This window comes from Argopecten irradians, chromosome 10 (assembly GCF_041381155.1).
Source record: "Argopecten irradians isolate NY chromosome 10, Ai_NY, whole genome shotgun sequence".
Classification (NCBI taxonomy): domain Eukaryota; kingdom Metazoa; phylum Mollusca; class Bivalvia; order Pectinida; family Pectinidae; genus Argopecten; species Argopecten irradians.
This window is the reverse complement of record NC_091143.1, coordinates 24803526-24822912: the sequence shown is the minus strand read 5'-3', so window position 1 is coordinate 24822912 and position 19387 is coordinate 24803526. Positions and strand designations below refer to the sequence as shown.

At 35.7% G+C, this 19387-nt stretch overlaps 1 protein-coding gene across 1 annotated transcript in view; it reads left to right on the top strand.

Moving 5' to 3' along the window:
* LOC138333471 (zinc finger protein basonuclin-2-like) overlaps positions 1–19008 on the top strand; it is a 71556-nt gene extending 52548 nt beyond the window's left edge. The window contains exon 5 of the mRNA XM_069281870.1: positions 11358–19008. Within this exon, the coding sequence (XP_069137971.1) occupies positions 11358–14027 (2670 nt within the window). The 3' untranslated portion in view covers positions 14028–19008. The remainder of the gene's footprint in view (positions 1–11357) is intronic.
* The last annotated feature ends 379 nt before the right edge of the window (positions 19009–19387 follow it).

Here is a 19387-nt window from a genome sequence, read left to right as displayed (position 1 = left end):
GTGTTATAGATGACCTTTATTGTTTTAGCTGACCTTGACCTTGATCATAGGATATAATGAGAAGAAAATGAACAATAGCTAAAAATTGGGTAAAGGGAGGTTGTTAGATGTATAAAGCTATGTTATAAAGTGTGAATGTATTGGATTTGAGAGGAATAGTGGGCACAGGTGAATGATGTGGAATGTCATTGCCAAATAAAAGTCATGTTTTACATCTGCACCAAACTACCAGATAATGACGAATCTTTACATAGTTCAGACCTTATGGGACATTATACCAGCTTTGTCTGATTACCAGAGAAATTGGTCTGTTAGATAAATCAGGGGAGATTACTCTGTAGTACAGGTGTAATAAACAGCCTCCGTAGCTGTAGTGTCTGTCCTACATTTAAAGCCGATCCTTCTGGCAACCGATCTCATCGCTCCTGTAACACAAAACTATTTCTCTGACGTCAGAATGATTTTCAAAATGGATAAAATGGAAACAAAGAACAGTCCATAGACTTTATATCAAAGAAATTGGATGCCCCATCACATGGCGTGGGAAATTAGGTACCATTAGATAAACACTGAAACAATCATATATGTTCAAAGAATCAGAGTCATCAAATAGTCAAAATAAAGTAAGGAATTTGTAGAATCCAAAAGACATCTACAAAATATGTGTATCAGTGTTGTATATGTGACTCATAGGATCCTTTAAGTTTCTACTTAAGAACAAACTAACAACAACAAAAATGAAGAAGAAATAAATAAATTTTGGAAGTTTTTTTTTAATATTGTTAATAATTTAAGATTTAATTATTTTATTAATTCTGAAAGACTGAGCTTTTTTACCATAAGTAGTTTAAACAATCGATTTTTGGTTCTTCAATGCACATAACCTTGAAGAATTTCAGTAATGATACATAATTCTTTTTTATGTTTTAACTTAAACAAAATATGTTAATGACTTTTCACCAATTTCACCTCGTGTTTTAACTACCTATTAAGTGTTAAACACAAGGTGCAGCCAAGGTATTGCAGGCCACGTCTGATGACAGATACGGAAACAACATGGCCGATTCATGTTGAGCTCGGCAACTGTTTACCTGTCAGATAATCAAAACGCTACCCCAGAAAACTTCTGGCACACGACTCCTTTCGATCCTCCACCTCTAACGGGGGTCCCTGCTGATAGGGAGTGACAAAACTATGGGCTTTTAAAGTCCACACAACACACAGATGCCATCTCAGTTGAGCAGGGAAGCATGTTACTAGTGTATGGTGCTAATTTAAATAAATGGGGGATATTTTGGGGGAGAGAGAAAGGAATGCGAGGGTCAAAAAGGAGGTAAAGTTTTTCAGTTCTGGGGGAGAATATTGTCATTGCTGGAACATTTCAATGTCAAAAAGACATCATTATGTCAGGATTTTGTAATCATATGAATTCATTTTCCTCAAGTTATTTACTTTAAGCATTAAAAGCCACATGAAAAATTTGTCAGGTACAAGTGGAGAAAATTGTTTATGGGTAAGGAAATATTACTCCACTTTTATTAAGGCAGTGACAGGATGATAAAAAAAAGATTTATCGTTACAACAAACACACATAAAAAAGATTGCTAAACCTGCCAAGTGAATTTACATGTCTTGTAAACTATCTAACAAATATTTAATCTAATTCAACTACTGAACAAAACTGTTATGCAGTGAAAATGGGTGTCATTAAACTTTGGTTTCCTGAGGCGTTATATTGGTAAATTTCTCTTCTAATGAGTTTGAGTAGTTTAAACAATATCAAGAATCGGAATCGTGTTCAGATTATTTGTTTAAAAGTTTTTATCGGTAAATATCACATCCCCAAAACAAATAAGACATTTGATCGTTGAGAGGACATGTTTTAGAGGGGGGCTCCCTTTAGCTGCCTTGGAGATGAAACTTCTTGGCAGATAATCAAGGCTTTTTGGAAATGATAAAATGAAATGTGTTCGCCTGAAATTGTCAAATGTGTTTTTGCTTTCCACTTATCTGAGGGGAGGTTTGCGTTAGGGTTTAATGTCGTAACATGATTTTCACATTAAAATGAATGGTATTGGTAGATGAAAGTGCACATGCTAGGCACGTGGCACAAGGCTTGTTGGAGCGACGTAGGTTATTTAATAGCGAAGTAGCTTCCCTTCGCAATTATAACCATATGCAAATTGTAGGTAGAATCTGCAGAATTCCAAATTGTATAATTGGATAGGAAATAAATTGAAAATTTGGAACTGTAGTGTTAGTTATCTCTTTAGTGTAGACATTGTTTCACAGTGGGCAAGCCGTGCTGTAGACGCTTTCACAAGTCATTAAGATTATGGCACCAAAGGCGAATTGGTTTGAGGCCTAATTAAAGAGATTTACATTTGTAGCTCCCAAAAGTCCCTTTAATTACACCACTCCGCTTCCTCTACCCATTGTTGTTAGAATCTCTATCTGAGATGGGATCACCAGGCTTATTATTATGGAAAGTAAAAATAATTTACAACTAGGAGAATTTTAATTATAAATGTATATTCGAACTGCAAGAGATATTGAAGTAAACGAGAATACCTTCGCCCCGTTACCTGGACACCTAAAGTCGTTAAAATAATTCCACCTTTGTAAGTTGACTGGGGCATCTGTTTGTGGAGTTTGAGATCTGGGCGCGAATTCCGTGGATAGCTCGTGATGGAGGTGTTAGATGTCCTGTGGTGCATGTGTAATTATGGTCGTTTTTTATCAATATCCTAATGTTTTATCATTTACAATCCTTCAGTAGTCATCAGAGCACTGTTCTATCAAATGTGGAGTCGATTTGGGAGGAATCTGATTATCCGCAAGCTGTCCTCATACACTTGTATGATATGTCAGAATGGAAGAGAATTTGTCATTAAATACAGTAATGATAAATATCTCATCAGCTCTTTTCTTCTTACTAATGTAGAGTTTATTTTCAAAATGATTTTAAGGATTAATGATCACTTCCAACTTCAAGGTTTTATGTTGTAGAAAATAAGTCTCCACATGCATTTTAAATACAGAAGTATAAAAGTAAGAATTTTGATACCTGGAGTGATGTGACAAAGGAATTTGTTCCTAGGGATACGGAATGTGATTTAGGAACATTGTCATCCACCCATGACCTCCCCTTTCCAACCATCCGCCCTTCCTTCAATTTATGGTAGAATAGTTTGTCACTAACGTTTTCATACAGATACCATCTTGGTCCAAGACTTAGAGTGGAATTCAGACCCGCTGTTCAGAAATTACTCAGATATTAAAAATATTTTTATTTGATAGCGACTGTTAACTTGTTTTTCACAGTTCATAAATATGAACTTTACTAATCCAAGGCTCCAGGACAGTTCATTATGAAGTGGTGACTTCCTTTCACAGATTCTGAATTTGGTGATTTACATTTACAACAAGTTCAGAGATTTACTTTTGCATATCCAAAAACTTAAAAAATTAAGTGAACTTGATACTAATTCGTGGAGATAAATCTTCGTGAATTTTACTTGATATCACAGAAAAAGAAAATATGAGTTATGTCCAATGGTCCCATCACATATTACATAATGGGAAGGTAGACATCATCCATTAACAGGTGTAGAACACCCTGTAACCATGGTAACTATGTAGGATTGATATAGTAACGGCCTCTGACAGTACCCTGGGGACTGATCAGGGTATTAGGGAAGCTTGTCAGAAACACAGAATCCCTTGGGTGCCATACATCCTTGTTAGGGCTATCTGCTTCAGTGTGAAGCTTGGCCTGTCCCCTGTCATGTTTCTCTGTCTAATTGTTTTACAATGTCCAGAAAAAGAGCATCATAATGACTGATATATCTTGGGTCTGATGGGCCACAGGCGACTGGACTGATGACCACACCCTCAGTTGATAGTCTGCCAAGTCGTTTTGGGATGTGTCCAGTTTTCAGTACCATGTACTATCTATAGGCACTATAGTGTCCTGTAACATGAAATTGTCCGTACATGATGGGGGTAGATGTTATACAATTTACTAAGGTATTTATCTACCAACAAACTTTTGGAACTTATCTCTTTAAAGTTGGATAATTTTAAGTCAACCCTCAAAGTTTTAAGGAAGCATTAACCCTGTCTCATTTTAGAGAGAAAGAAAGAATTTTGAAGAAGAAGAAAATTGTCAGTAAACTGGAAATTTTTGTGAAAAATATTTCATTGGGGACATGGTCCCTTGTTTAAATCCAGAAAAGCAATTGAATAAAGCCCTGCAGATAATGATAATTTGATACTGTATTTCAGATTTATACAATCCATTTATATAGAAATGTACTGTAGGATTGTCCTGTTAGTGTATTTGCTGTAACTTTGTGTCCATTGATACAAACCTTGATGAAGAGAGGCAACAGAAACTAGCTTCCGTGTTCTAAAACCTCAAACATATTATCTCCTCACAGCAAAATAAATTCCAGATTCGGTTCTATAGCCCTGACTTTTTAATCTTCCATTAGACTTCCGGGCTACAAAGATGTGCCTTTACTTCACTTTTATCTTTCTTAATTCACAACAAGACTTACATATTTCCACAAACACAAAAGAAGACATACCATTATGGCCGACGTCTCACCAAACCTTACAGAAATGAGCTAACCCACCAATATTGAATGACGCTTTAAAAAAATATTTTCAATTATACAGATTTGTTATTATGGCATCATTAAGGAGATAATCATCTGGAAAATTGTCAAAACTTTTGTTGTGGGGTATCCCATGTAATAAATCCGTCAAAATCACAAAGATGGTAGTGTCGGAAGGATCTCAAGGAAGCGTTTGTTGCACGGTGAAGTAATTTTAGTAAAGGTAGACGATGATTATATAATGGCCTGCAGACTGGCTGACCTAGGTATGTCGACAAGGAAATGGAAGATAAAAGGGCTGATGGGGAATTGTGTCCGGCTTTCATATTCTTTGTCTTGGATTATGCGTGATGATATTTTCTTTAATTTGTTCAAGAAAACATGAGGATCAAATTTGATGTTTCTCCGGTAGATGATGTAAAGATGTGCTTGCAAGGTGAAGTAACAAGGAAAATTTACATTGTGTGGTATAATGTACTCAGATTTAGTCTTTATCAATGATTTAATGAATGTATGTAAGAAGTTTTCTAGTTATTTTGCTTCTAGACTTCTGTGAATCTAGGAAGAAAGGAAATATTTTAGAGGAAATGTTCCAGATATGATATCAACTGAGAGATCAAAAGTTCTGTACCATTAACTTGTATAATGTAGAGTGAATTAATGCAAAATAAAATATTTCCATGCTGTGTGTGAGACAAGCCAAATCAGTTCAAGGGAAGTAACTGATAATTGGATTCTCATAAAGATATACATGGCCATCATTTTGAGAAAGTTCATTGTTAAAATACTTGGGGATGGATGTTTTTATCAGGTTCTAAGACTACCAGGGGAAAATGAGGAAAGGATTGGAGTGAAAATGGGTGATTGGCCAAATTATTCAGACATACTAATATCTCACAAAAATCACACAGGACATCTGTATTGTTTCCATTCATTTAAATTTACATCATTTGTTTAAGTTTAATGGTTTGAAGAACTAAACTATAAATATTTTTCACTGTCTACCATATCATTCACATCATTTAATGGTTTTTGTTGTCAAAAAACTGAAAATCTCCATAACTTGAATAGTTTAGCCTTACATCATACATGTACATGTTAATTGGTCTTGCTCGGTCAACAAACTCTATCAGTTAAATGTTTGTCTAGATAGCTCATTGATGAACTGGATTTGAAATACATATAGATTGTGTCTAAATCTATGCGACAATATATATTTCAAATATCATCTATGTTTCTGAATTGTAAATTGAGAATGTAATTCATATTTAAGTCATCAGAAATAAAATATTTCTGCTGAGCCCAAATGACAAATGGTTTTGTGATTACGTGTATAGTAAAGGCATATAAAACTGTTCCTGCTATAGCTGGGTTGATATCTGATTCTGGGGACAACATAGATTGGCAAACACTCGCGCTTTTATGCGTTTTTAATTTTCCAGTAGAAAATTTTCAAATGAATAAATATCATTCATGTCGATGATAATTTCATTTGTAACAATTTGGCAAGTTTTATGACAAATTTAACATGATTTCTAGATTCTATGAAGTTAGCGAGGAGGAAGAAGTTACAAATGGCTTTGACTGTACCGAATGACAGAGTAACATGCACAATGGCATGTACCGTTATGCATATACCCTGGTTCGGTGATGGACATGCAGGCAGGATGTTTGGCGTAGAAGTCTGTGATATAACTTTGTCGATAGGCGATTATTGCTTTGTTCCCTGGCGATGGCGTTTTATGGGACATCGTGTCCTAAAGTTGATAAGCTTTCAGACATGTAATCAATGAACATGCATGGAGGTAGGGCTGGTGTGGGACTTCAGCTCTAAGGAGTCATAAAGATAACGAATCGGAGAAAACATCGGTGAAAGGGGTCTAACTTTGTGTTTTCTTGGGTAAAAAAGAGGCGCACAGAAATATCTTGGGTAACAGAAGTTTATTTTAAATCCTTATACCATTCATCAAGGGTAGTGTTGTTGATTGGAGTATTGTTAAATGAAAAGTCATCATTTGTTAATGATTTGATTTATGACAGATACTTATCATTATTAAAACCTTATAGTCGATAATTTTGGTGGGGACGATACTTTCCAGATTTTGCGGGACATTGGTATGTTCACGAAAATTTCATTCAAGAAATAATATAAGGCAGATAAATTATATAAAAACAAAATGTTATCAATAAAATTTCCATTTTTTCAAATTTCCAATTTCTGCAGAACTAATATTGTTTTGGACCCAATAAGTTAAATGTCATGTTTTAATTCGAAAATCGCAAAATATTTACCAGCAAAAATAACTGAATATACGTTATATCAGAAGACTATAAGACTCTTTCATATGTACACATGGAGGATAGGGGTATTCCACCCGAGGGGTCAGCAAATGTGGTAAAACCCGAGGCTTGCCGAGGGTTTTACCACATTTTCTGACCCCGAGGGTGGAATATCCCCTATCCTCCATGTGTACATATGAAAGAGTCTTTTTCTCTCATATCATTACCAAATTTCCGTTAAAATAGCTGCAGGTCCCTCATTTTACTTCATTTTTTCCGATTTTTTATTACATAATTTTATGCTAAAACAATAAGATATCCTTGAAAAGCATACCCGTTTTTGGCAAACTGAAAGTTTGCGGACAAAATAAGATCCTTTTGTTGTATCTTATCTGGGTGAATGTATAATTCTCTTAAAAATATTTCGCGGCCTGACCGACTTTTTTCCTGTACCCGATCACATGGTACACGTTTGCGTACATCCGCGAAATATATAGCGCCAATGTACAAAACAAAAAACAATCAAAGAGAAAAGATTGATTTTGTGTGGCACATGTATTTCAGTTCTAACTACAAATTTGTTGTCATTTTGAAGAAACGTAGCGGTAATTTTCACTGTTTTGTCACTTCAGTCAAAGCACTGCGTCATACGTGACGTCACGACTTTCGTCGGAATTCCATTCTGATATTGGCGGTCAAGGCTACTCCGAGTCGCTCTCGATCACCATGATCAGACGATGTTTTGATTTTGGAGCTTGTTTTGTTGTATCAACATTTTTCACAGTTGTTCATATGGGATCCAGCGAACATGATTTCGATACGAGTGTCCGACCTTTGTTGTGATACAGGATTGTACGTATTTAAACGTGATTCTTGCTTAGAAGCGAAGCGGAGGACTGTTCTCGCTCAGATGGTAGGCTATCGTACGTTAACTATAATATGTGGTTTTCATGTCCGACAGCATGTTTGAAATCATCAATTTGTGTCTATCATTCAGAGTTCTATAATCGTTTAGCGATTGTGTGTGTTGTCAGTAAGTTAACAGAAACATGCATGCTACAGTACGGGACATGATAGTCGGTCATTTTTGGACTTAGGCCTAACCGGATGACGTGACACAGGGGCACGCAACATATATACATGTACGTCATATTCTAATAGGATACGATGCACAAATGATCAAAATATTATATATATTAACAGCATTTACGTGCCCCTGTGCAACAGGTAGGCCTAGATGGCATATTTCAACAGTTGTCTCCATGTAACACAAATTAATCCGCGCGCGTGAAATGCCATGTAAGATAGATTTATCTTACATAGCTATCTTACATGGGCAAACTCTATATAACATAGCCTGATATGAGAGAAAAACTAATACTCTCAATTTTGATTTAATAAGTTATTTAAAAGAAAAAGAATACACAAGTTAAATACTAGAAGTTTTGAATGAACAGTTACTGTTATGCACTTAATTATTAATAATAACCATTACGTATTTAATGATTGTAAACTGTTGAAGTAGTAGATCAAGATTACTGGGCGATACTTCACACAACAGAACATTCCTGGCCAATAACTAATCGCCTACATCAAGGTTGATGCTTTTCTGTGAACAATTAAAACGGATCAAAATAGCAGAGTAATAGTGACGACACTTAATAGCCAAAATATCTTTTGTGCGAGGAAGCGGATGACAATTATTAGTCTCCAAATATAAAGTGTTATGCCAATAACGCCCCAATATCAGACAGTACTTGTGAAATTGATCTTCCATATAACATGTAATTTGTCTAAGTAGGACTCTCCAGGGTTATGTGGAATAATGAATTCTCCCATCAAATTGGCATCCCGTTGCTATAGTAACAACAAGTCAGTCTCGTAAAACACATTTTTGGGTACTAAGATATTATACTTGATGAAATGAATATTCATTAACTATGTGCGCTGATCATGTGACATTTGATGTATTTCGTCAACACTTATCACCACACCAGAAATATTTATTACAGACGATGAAGCATGGGAAATATTAAAATTTAAGCAGACAATTATCTAGGTGTTTGCGTATAATTGCCTCCCTGTCTTGGCTTGCCCGATCTGACTGGTTATATGGAAGAATTCCATGTCATAGCATAATCAAAAGAGACCTCGCGCCTGTTACATAACTCCCGAGGGATTCCAAACAGAACTTGTATGACCAACACATGTCAGCTTTGTCAATTATGACGGGCTTTCAACCGAACAGCGAAGAAATTTATTGGAAAATAAAATGACATGAAAGCTAGACGGAGCTTGTGATAGATTCTGTATAGAGTTGTGCGAGATAGAAAATGGCAGCCTCACGGCTTTAGACGCTTTCGTTAGAGATGACTGCGACGAGATATACTGTTGTTCTTTCCCAACTATTTCGGGACACAGGATGCGTCATGTGGCTGCTGTTGCATGGCTGTGTGCCCTCTGTAACAGCACACGCGCACATGTCTTGTAGAAAAACCTTACTCTAGATGTGTTGCCCATTAGCTGAGGGACACCTGTTCTGCTTTTATCAGTAGGATTCTTGAGGCTCTTGACTTGATTTCCGCTCCTAAAAGACAGAATGCGGTGTCCAATCTGGCAAGCACCTGTCATTGGTTGTAAAAATGTACAAATATCATACTTATCTTTCAAAAAGACAAAAATCACTCCAAACACAAGTTCAATGTTACAAATGACGTAGTTTGACTACCAAGGTATTTTTCAGTTATCTTCAGACAGGAAATGATCTTTATGTTCATGTAATCATTTCGTTATATCATAATTTAGAAATAAAAAGTGAGTTTCTCAAAGTCACTTGATGTCTACAAGTTCGTGATGGGATGCCAAGCTTGTATACATGAATTACAAACATGTATATGGCAACTAAATCACAGCCTATATAGCTATATAAACTTACACACCACATAATTGATTTCATGTATGGAAACTTCCTACAACTTGATATGTTAATGTAGAATATGATATTAAAATCATTTTTTGTGAAATGATGTACATAACTTTTATCATTTTATGTCCTTCCCATAACAATAATTATGATATGAAAAATGGATGGAGGGGTGTGGGGGAGACCAAGAGTTTCAAAGTCCTGAAAGTGCAGGATATTGATTCCAATGAGGAAAGAGTTTATAAATTGTAAATCATTCGGAAGTAGAGCAAATTTTAAAGTAGTAATGCCAATATCAATGAAAATTTTACAGATAATTATCTTCATACTTTAACTTTTTGATTACATTTTTTAAGGCATTTTAACATGCTTATAACAAGCTTTTAATATAGCACAGAGAAATTCAAAATAAAAAAGAGGAAAGTTTAGATATATACTTTTTCCAGATTAAGCATTTGGCTGTGCAAGACACTTCCATCATGTCAATCTGGAAGTTGATCCAAAAAACACTACATGTCATTGACACGTAGCCCTCTTCTATGAAAGTTTAATGTTAAAGTGATGTGTCCGTTACCCTGTCATACTGTTAACCGTGAAAATGAAACTTTACGGCCTGGTCATGGTGTCGAACACGAGGGCCAAACGTAGCCCAACGCCACAAGTGGGACCGTGAGTCAAGTCTAATAAAATACGTAGTCATGACATGTCCTCACACGTCTAAACATTAGCGTCTATCCCGATGTGGAAGAAACAGAATGTTTAAAACAACAAGGAAATTGTTGGGTTTGTCTCGTTGACAAATTAGTGTCGGACTTTATCAAAGCGATGTCTCCATGTGTAATGAATGTCAGATGTTATAAGGACCATGGCTGTTGTTTGGTGTCATTTCGTGGTGTCATTGATGTCATTTAGAGTTACCTAGTCGCTGGTTACTGGGAAATGGCATTGAAATTATGTAAAATCATTGCTGTATGAGTGAATGATGTTGTATGCAGTGTATCATCAGTGTCCTAGCTATTACATGTATCACTTACAAGGTAACCAGGACTCCTCGACCAGAATGTTCCAATTCTTATAGCAAGAATTTTACCACAGAGTGGGGACAGTTCCAATATGGAATATTATTGACACTTTTAACAAATGTCATGTAAAATATTAAAAACAATAAGTGATATGGATAGATTTGGATAGATGTTGAAATATTCATTCATTTCAATTATTTTGAAATTATTTTATAAAACAATACCCATAGAGTCCACTTTAGAATCACCCATTTATTCAAAGTTTAAGGTTTCCATGGAAATCAGTTATAACCCTATCACTAAGTTGAAAAATCTCCTTGAAGCAATATCAAGTTTTCCTTGTGTAAATTTGGAGTTATCTTTTGTACTAGATAAGTCATTTACTCTCTAACGTGTCCTTGATGAGTTACTTCCCTTGTGTAATAGATAAATGGTATATTCTAAGCTACTGATGACAGTATTAAATAAGAGATAAATGATTAATGGTTTCATCCCTTTGTATATTTGCAGGATTCCTCGGGACATGTACTTGACAAATGGACAGTGGCTACACGAGAGGAGGAACATATCATTCTTCAACAGTTCCTGCGGTTTGGAGAAACGAAGTCCATTGCCCAGGAAATCATCTTACAAGACACCAAAGATCAACAAGATCTCTTCATCAAGCAGTCATCAAGAGCAGACTCGGAAATAAAGAAATTCATCGAAAGGAGCAATCACTCCATGCATAGTTATATGCGTAGTCTCGAATCCAGGCACCTCTTTGCCAATAGACTTCCATTTGTGCCCGTTGGCAGTCGACTGATGACTCCACCAGTTCTGCCTAATTTCTCACCTCCCTCATCTCGTGACCTTCGACCTCCGGCTGTGACAGCTTCCTCTAGTCCAGTGACTACTTCTCCACTGGGTAGACTTCAGACAATGCAGCCATTTGACTACAGAAGGGAGCAAGGCAGTCCAACTATAAGTCCTAGCATCCCTGAGAAACATTTGCCTGGATCTTCCCCGAGTGAAAGTCCAAAAAACCTCAGCATCACACCAACATCACACAGTTCATCTACTCCACCTTTTACTCCAATAAAAGCTCCACCTGAAAGCCGGGAACACACACCCATCACCATAGCAACACCACTGGCTACCCCTATGACACTTCCTGTTTTACCTCCACAAGATGACAATGGTAACAATGCCATCGATTATTCCACAAGCAGCAGCAGCAAAGAGCAACAAGAGCTGCAGGCCTCAGTCCTCTACAATGAACGAAAAATGAAGCACTTACGAAAGTCGAGCCATCCAGTCAAGCGTAGCTGGACACCATCATCTGGCTTTGGATGTACATTTATTGGGCCAAACGGGAAGAAGCGTGTTCTGTGTACGGCTTGTAACAAGACATTTTGTGATAAAGGTGCTCTTAAGATCCACTACAGTGCTGTGCATTTGAAGGAGATGCATAAATGTACAGTGGATGGCTGTAACATGATGTTCAGCTCCCGTCGCAGCAGGAACCGGCACAGCGCCAACCCTAACCCCAAACTACACATGCCACAGAAACGTATCAAGCTACCCGATGGGGCCAGCATCATTGATGATGGTAGTAACAAATCCAACCGTATGATTGGCAGTCCGATGGTGGGTAGTCCCCCTACGATGGTAATGCACCCCTCTCTTGGATCAAAGTCCCAGCTATCTCCAATGGACTTAGAATCATCTGATCTAGCCCGCAGTAACCATGCTTTTTACGCTGAGTTGAATGCTCACTTAGCCATGTTCCCAACACCAGAAAAGAAACACAAGCTTGATGATGACCTCGACAGTCCACACGATCTAAGTATGAGCGATAGAAGAGATATCAAGATGGAATCGGACTCGGAACTTGAAGACATGGTGGATGAGGATTCCACTGTGGCGGATTCCCCACAGCAGAAGACGTCTAGTCGTCGTAAGACAATGGTACCTACCAGATGTGCTCAGGAAGAAGAACATTTTGTGATGAGTGATGATAATTCTGATGATCGTGACCCTGACAATTGTAAAGACGGGTTAAAGGATCGGCACACAAAGCCAAGCTACACTAGAGGGGCAGATAACTCTGGATGTGAGGGGTCAGAAAAATCACAATACAATGGTATGCAGCAATGCTCAGATAGTTCTGGAGAAGATTGTCGTGAGGGAAACGGTGAACAACAAGAGGGTTCTTTTTTATCGAATAGCTGTGGCAGGGACAACGATTCCTGTCACCCAAGAAAAGATTTTCCCAAAATTGCTTCGCTATTGTCTGGAAACAGCCAAGCTGTTGACTACTCAACACGACGTCAGGATGACTTTGATGACAATGGATCTATTTGTTCAGTTATCAGTCACTTATCGGACATGGACTCGAACCAGTCTGTGTCATCCAACGAATCGCAGAGCTTCCTAAGCAATGGTACAGAAAATCTTGACATACCACTAGACAAAGACAATCCAAGGAAGTGCACTATTTGTAGCAAAATCTTCCAGAACCATTTTGGTTTAAAGTCACATTTTCAGAACGTCCATCTTAAGCTGATGCATAAATGCACAGTGGAAGGGTGTAGTGCTGCGTTTCCATCAAAACGAAGCAGAAATCGCCATGCCTCAAATCTAAAGCTCCACAACAAACTACTGTCCACCTCAGACACTGACGACAGCAACCAAGTTTACATTGATGAAGGTGATATGGAAGATGAGGATGGATTGGAAGATGATGAAGAGGATGAGATAAAGGAAAGGGAGGAAGAGGAAGCAACTGAGGAAGATGAAGATGGTAAAAATGGACAAGATAAAGACAGGGAAATCAAACGGGTCAATGGCGTTCATGGCTCTGACGACGATGAAGACAACGATACCGATATGGAGGAAGGTGACATCAATGAAAACGGAAAGGCATATTCTAATGGGATGGAAAATGGGATAGAAATGGAAGAGATTTATGTGGGAGAGAATGGTGTGGCAGTCAACTGTCATGTATGTCAGTCCAAATTCAGAGACAATCTGGCCTTGAAGGAGCACTTTGAGATCAATCATCCGAAGGAAATGTTTTACTGCACGGTAAAAGGATGTGAAAAAATATTCTCAACACGTAAAAGCAGAAACAGGCACAGCCAAAATGACAATCTGCACAGGCAGCATGGGTCGGTGAAGAGAAACGGAATATCCTGATGACTTGATATTGTGATTCGGAGCTGAATGTTGGGCTCTGAGTCGAGGAAATGTATATTAATCATACATGATATATGATCACTGCAACGAGATTACTTATGCAAAGAGACGTTTTTTGTCATGCATCTTTTGTTTTTGAGAGATGGTGAGCATTTTTGTTTTTACTTACATAGGACAAGCAATAAGTGGATCCCCCACCATTGGAATAATTGTTGACGAATGTGTAGACAGAACTTATGCAGGTTTAAGCAGCGTTACAATTCATCGAGACATTTTTGTTCTGCCAAAGTGCTGATTCAATCATTGTTGATATAGACACATCTTAGAATTTCCCCCAGTGCAAGGGGGACAACTATGCATGTTTGTTGTACGTGGATTCATCCCTGATGTTTCCACTGCCACTGATAATAGCATTATTTATTGTCGAACTCTAGATCTCATCACGTCTGTCTGTGTTGTTTTTGGAGGTATCATTATCTTCTACAAGTCAATTTGACAATGGCATGTTGATTATGCTCATTAACGATATATTAAAGGTTATCGCTTTAAGGATACACCAACTTGTTTTAACCTAGTTTAATCTTACCTGAGGGATTATCAGATAGGAATCTGTACATTAAGACACTACAAGTAACCTCTAATGCTAACTTACAGGTGAAAAAGTGATAATATTAATCACAAACGACCTATATTAATTAGTTTGAAACTTGTTAATTTTGACATGTTAAATCATGTAAGTAAAAGTCATTTCTTTTTGAGAAAGAGCAAAGACACTGAGTTCACTGCTTTAATGTTGAGAAATTGATATTTAGTATTGAGTAGTTTAGTATTTATTTAATACACATTTTAAGAGACTCCCATCTGTTGATTGGTGTATAATATACTAGAACTGATGGGAGTGTTGAGGATAATGAGTTAATCTAGTCCCGAAAAAGTCCCGTAACTTGTTTACTGGTAGCGGCACAAATTGTCGTCATCGTTGATCCAGTTACCTGTTAAACTACCCATGTTGTTTGGGTATATATATCTACCTGGTAAAAAAAAAATCTAGTCCCAGTTTGTATCTGTAGTCATGGTAACTATGGAAAATATTTAGAAAGAAATGGCCAAATGTGATATGTTTATAATATTTTAACTTATTTTTAGCATGTTAAATAGTTTTAAGTAATTTTTTTTTTCAATGGTTGATCTGTATAATTCATGGATGGACAGACATTTTAGTGACAGGTATACACTTTTACCTGGATACTGTACATACTGTTGATATATATATATATATGTAGATACATAGTAGCTTCACGGTCTCATCGTAGTACTTATTGTCTCGTGTTGTGATCAAGTTTGTTTTCAGCAAAACTCAGGTATGCAAATATTTTCATATTCTTAATTTATTTTAGCCAGAGTGTAGGCAGTGCTAGTTATATAGTTGTAAGTTCTGATAGACTCAATGTGTTCTCTCCTCCGTGTTGCCAAGTAAAAGTACAATAAAAAAAAAATTACTTACAATATTATTTTGTGCAGATAAATTCTTATCTGATTTCACATGAAATAATGAAAATATCTTAAGTATCAAATTTTGATAAAACAATTCCAAACACATTGAATATTTATCATGCAGTTTAATTAAATAATCGTCAATTAATGAAATTCTCAAATCTACTGTTAGACATTTAAAATGGTACCTATTTATGACAAACAAGGGGAGGTAACTAGGTAACAAGAAGAAGATAACTATGGGTCTATTTTATCAGAGAGGCATGAGAATCTCAAGATGTAGTTGTTGTCACCATTTTTTATGCAATACCTCACAACTGTTTATCCCTCCTTCATATGATCATATATATAACACATCATTTAAACTCAGTTTGAGGATAACATGGTTAGTCGTCATTGTTTTACTGGTATTTATATTGTATGTTGTATTTTTAGATTAACTTATTTCCAGTTATGGAGCTACTAGTAGCAGATTTCGGTACTGCACATTTAACCTGATGTCTAGGGGCCAGCAAACTCTCTCTTTACCAATCTACTCAACTTCCGCCAATCTCTACAAATCCCCCAAAAATGTCAGTCAATGCCAAAACTCGTCTGAAGGACACAAAATGATTCAGCATTTCCTTAATTCACTGTTTGTAAAAGTACTTACAAACTTGAGATTGCAAAAATATAAATTATTGAAAAATTACAGTCAATACCTGGTATAAAACATTATGTTTATTGAGAGTATCATTTGTGTATTATATTTAACTTTTGTTGGAAATATCCTATGATAGTAAAATAGTTAATTTGTTAAATATCACAAACTTTACCATAAAAATTAGTGTTGCTTCCAATTAACCTCTGATGTTTTTAAATGTCACAAAATCGAAAGAAGAGAAAAACAAATAACATTTTGTACAGAAGAATAATTTGCCAAAATAGTAGTAATGATGTTTATTGAAAATTCTTTGATGCTTGAACAGAGCTTTTATTTAGTACTATATTTTTAATTGTTCCATATAAACTATGGTCATTCGCATAATACTTAAATAAATACTTGTTACAGAATTAATTAATGAGTTATGCCAAAAATGATTTTTTATTTCTTCTGAAATTATCTGAAATCTAAATTTGGTAAAACTGATACTAAACATGCATATTTACATTTGAAAATTTACTCAACATACATCTTGTTTATTATTTTAAGATTAATGTTCAGAGAATTTTGAGCAATTTTCTAGTTATTTGCCAAACTTAATGTGCAATCAATTCTCACAAAATGCAATAAATCTTGTATAAATTTTTTAGATGATTTTTATTTCGTCTTGTTGATATGCTGTTTAAAATGAGACAGATCTGTAGGGCCTCCGCAGTCCTGAGCAGTTAAAGATGAGACAGATCTGTAGGGCCTCCGCAGTCCTGAGCAGTTTAAAATGAGCCAGATCTGTAGGGCCTCCACAGTCCCGAGCAGTTTAAAATGAGCCAGATCTGAAGGGCCTCTGCAGTCCTGAGCAGTTAAAGATGAGCCAGATCTGTAGGGCCTCCGCAGTCCCGAGCAGTACACAATCGCAATATGCACATTTTTACCACCGTTATATTTTACTATGCAGTTTTGTAGTTGTTAGTGTATTTTATATGCACTGGTTTATTTTAATATTATAGTATGCAATGAGTTATATAACATGAATCAATATGTAATTATGCAAATCTTTTGTACTGCACTCCTTGGAGAACTTGTGTTGAGTTTTTGTATGACTTTGTAGGTATTACCTATGTCACTATTGTTGTTAAGAAATCTCATTCTAAAGCACTTTTTTGTGTTCGTACGAAATCCTGCCATTTTATAACTGCCAAAACGAATAGTCAACTTTCAGTTCTATTACTGTGATATTGTTGGTTTGGAACTGGTTAGTCAGTTTGTTTTTGTTTAAAACACAAAGATTTTTTTATTTCATGTTTGTATACACCTGTACATGTTAGCAGATAGTCTGAAACTAATTAACAAACAAATCAATAATATCTACAAAAGGTAATTTTTTAAAAGTCTTTCGGGATGTTTTAGGTAGCACTTTTCAAAATGTATTGTCAGCATTTTGAAATGTTTGTTTTTAATTGATATTTTATTTGACATGAAGGAAACTTTTTTTCTTTCTTGTGTGTAAGATTGATCTGGGCAAAGCAATATGAGCTAGGTGCAAGCTGTATTATATACCACTGTCTCCTTTAATACTAGTCAGTTTTTTTGTCGATCATACATCCGTCCATTTTGTAACAGTGTTTTAATATCTCCTGTATTATTGTCAATGACACTGAGATGTCTCGCTAGCGCCAATGTTAAATGGTATCTTCATTGATGTGAACTTTCAATATTTGGAGGGAAGGAAATTATTTTATACATTTCTAAATTTAGTAAACTGTCAGATACAGATGTTTACTAACAGGTTTTAAAATTTGTAATACCTGAAAATTTGAATGTCAAAAAAATAACTTCTGCGGTTAATCTTTTGTCACTTCCCACCAAACATGAGGAAAGCGAGTGTATTGTCGTCAAATCAATGTTAATATGTAGGTAGTATGGACCTAACAGTAACGGTTAAATTTATAGGGAATTTTACTTGTCAAAGTTCAGAATATTTGTCTTCCAATATGATCCATCAAACTTTGTTACTTAATTAGCACATATGTAACTGAGTATACTGTAAATGTTTGATATTGGTGGCCATTTTGTATAAATGGTTACTGGCTAGTTCCTTTCTGGGCAGCCAAACTTTTCACGGTTACGTTTTGATTCTCAGTCAGATGTATCCTTTTTAGTATTCCATTTGAAATCAGATTGAATTACGACAATTAAAATAGATCATAATATAAATTATAAAAGCTTTCACACTTCTACAGTGCTTTACTTCAACGTCTTGAAAAGTTTAAACACCAATTAAAATACGTGAATTCTAAATTTTTTTGTCTTAGGCAAAATAAAATATTAAAGAATAAATCATTTGAACTAGATCATTGAAGCCTTTTAATAATTGATTAATTATTATAATGTGCAATGTTCAACTCTGGCATTTATAGTACACTGTGCATTGTAAATTAACCTAGTATACAACGTTAAACTTTGTATATACTTTGTTCTACATTTCAAACATTTTGATACATTTTGCATTGGTATTCAATGTTCTACATTCTACATTGTACAATAATGTATAGAATTCACTGTATATTCCCACTTTCACACTGTGTACATTGTAATATACATTGCTATGCACTGTATATGGTATAAACACTGTATGATTAATTGTACATGTTCACACTGACCCTTTACCATACTTTTTCTGTATTCAATACAATCATTTAAGTACACATGAACAAAGTCAGGTAGATTGGTAGAATGTGCAGTTCAGTTATATCTGTTGTTGAATATTTTCAAATAAATATTTATTATAATTACGACCAGTTTTGTATCAGTCTTAGTACTAGAATAAAGTTCATTTCTAGCAAACAATGGTTTTCTTTGTGATTTATCCTCAGACAAGCCCTCAGAGATAAAGTAGCCCTTTCATTGTAATTGTACATTGGACCCTTGATAATCTGAACACTTGCTTTCCTGACCCAAACTGCCTCGATGGCTAATTGTCCAGACTACCAAATTCCATTTACTTAATTAATTATGAAATAAGTTTCACAATATTTCTGTCCAGATCGTGAATTTTCCGGACTATCCGTGTCCAGATTATCACGGGTCTACTGTACCTGACATATGAAATGATACAGATAACCCATGTTTATTGAACAACATTACCATGAGGGTCAGGAATTTTGAGGAATAATTACCAAAGTAAACACTAAACTCAGTATGTTTGAACACTGAGGCGATCTTTTTT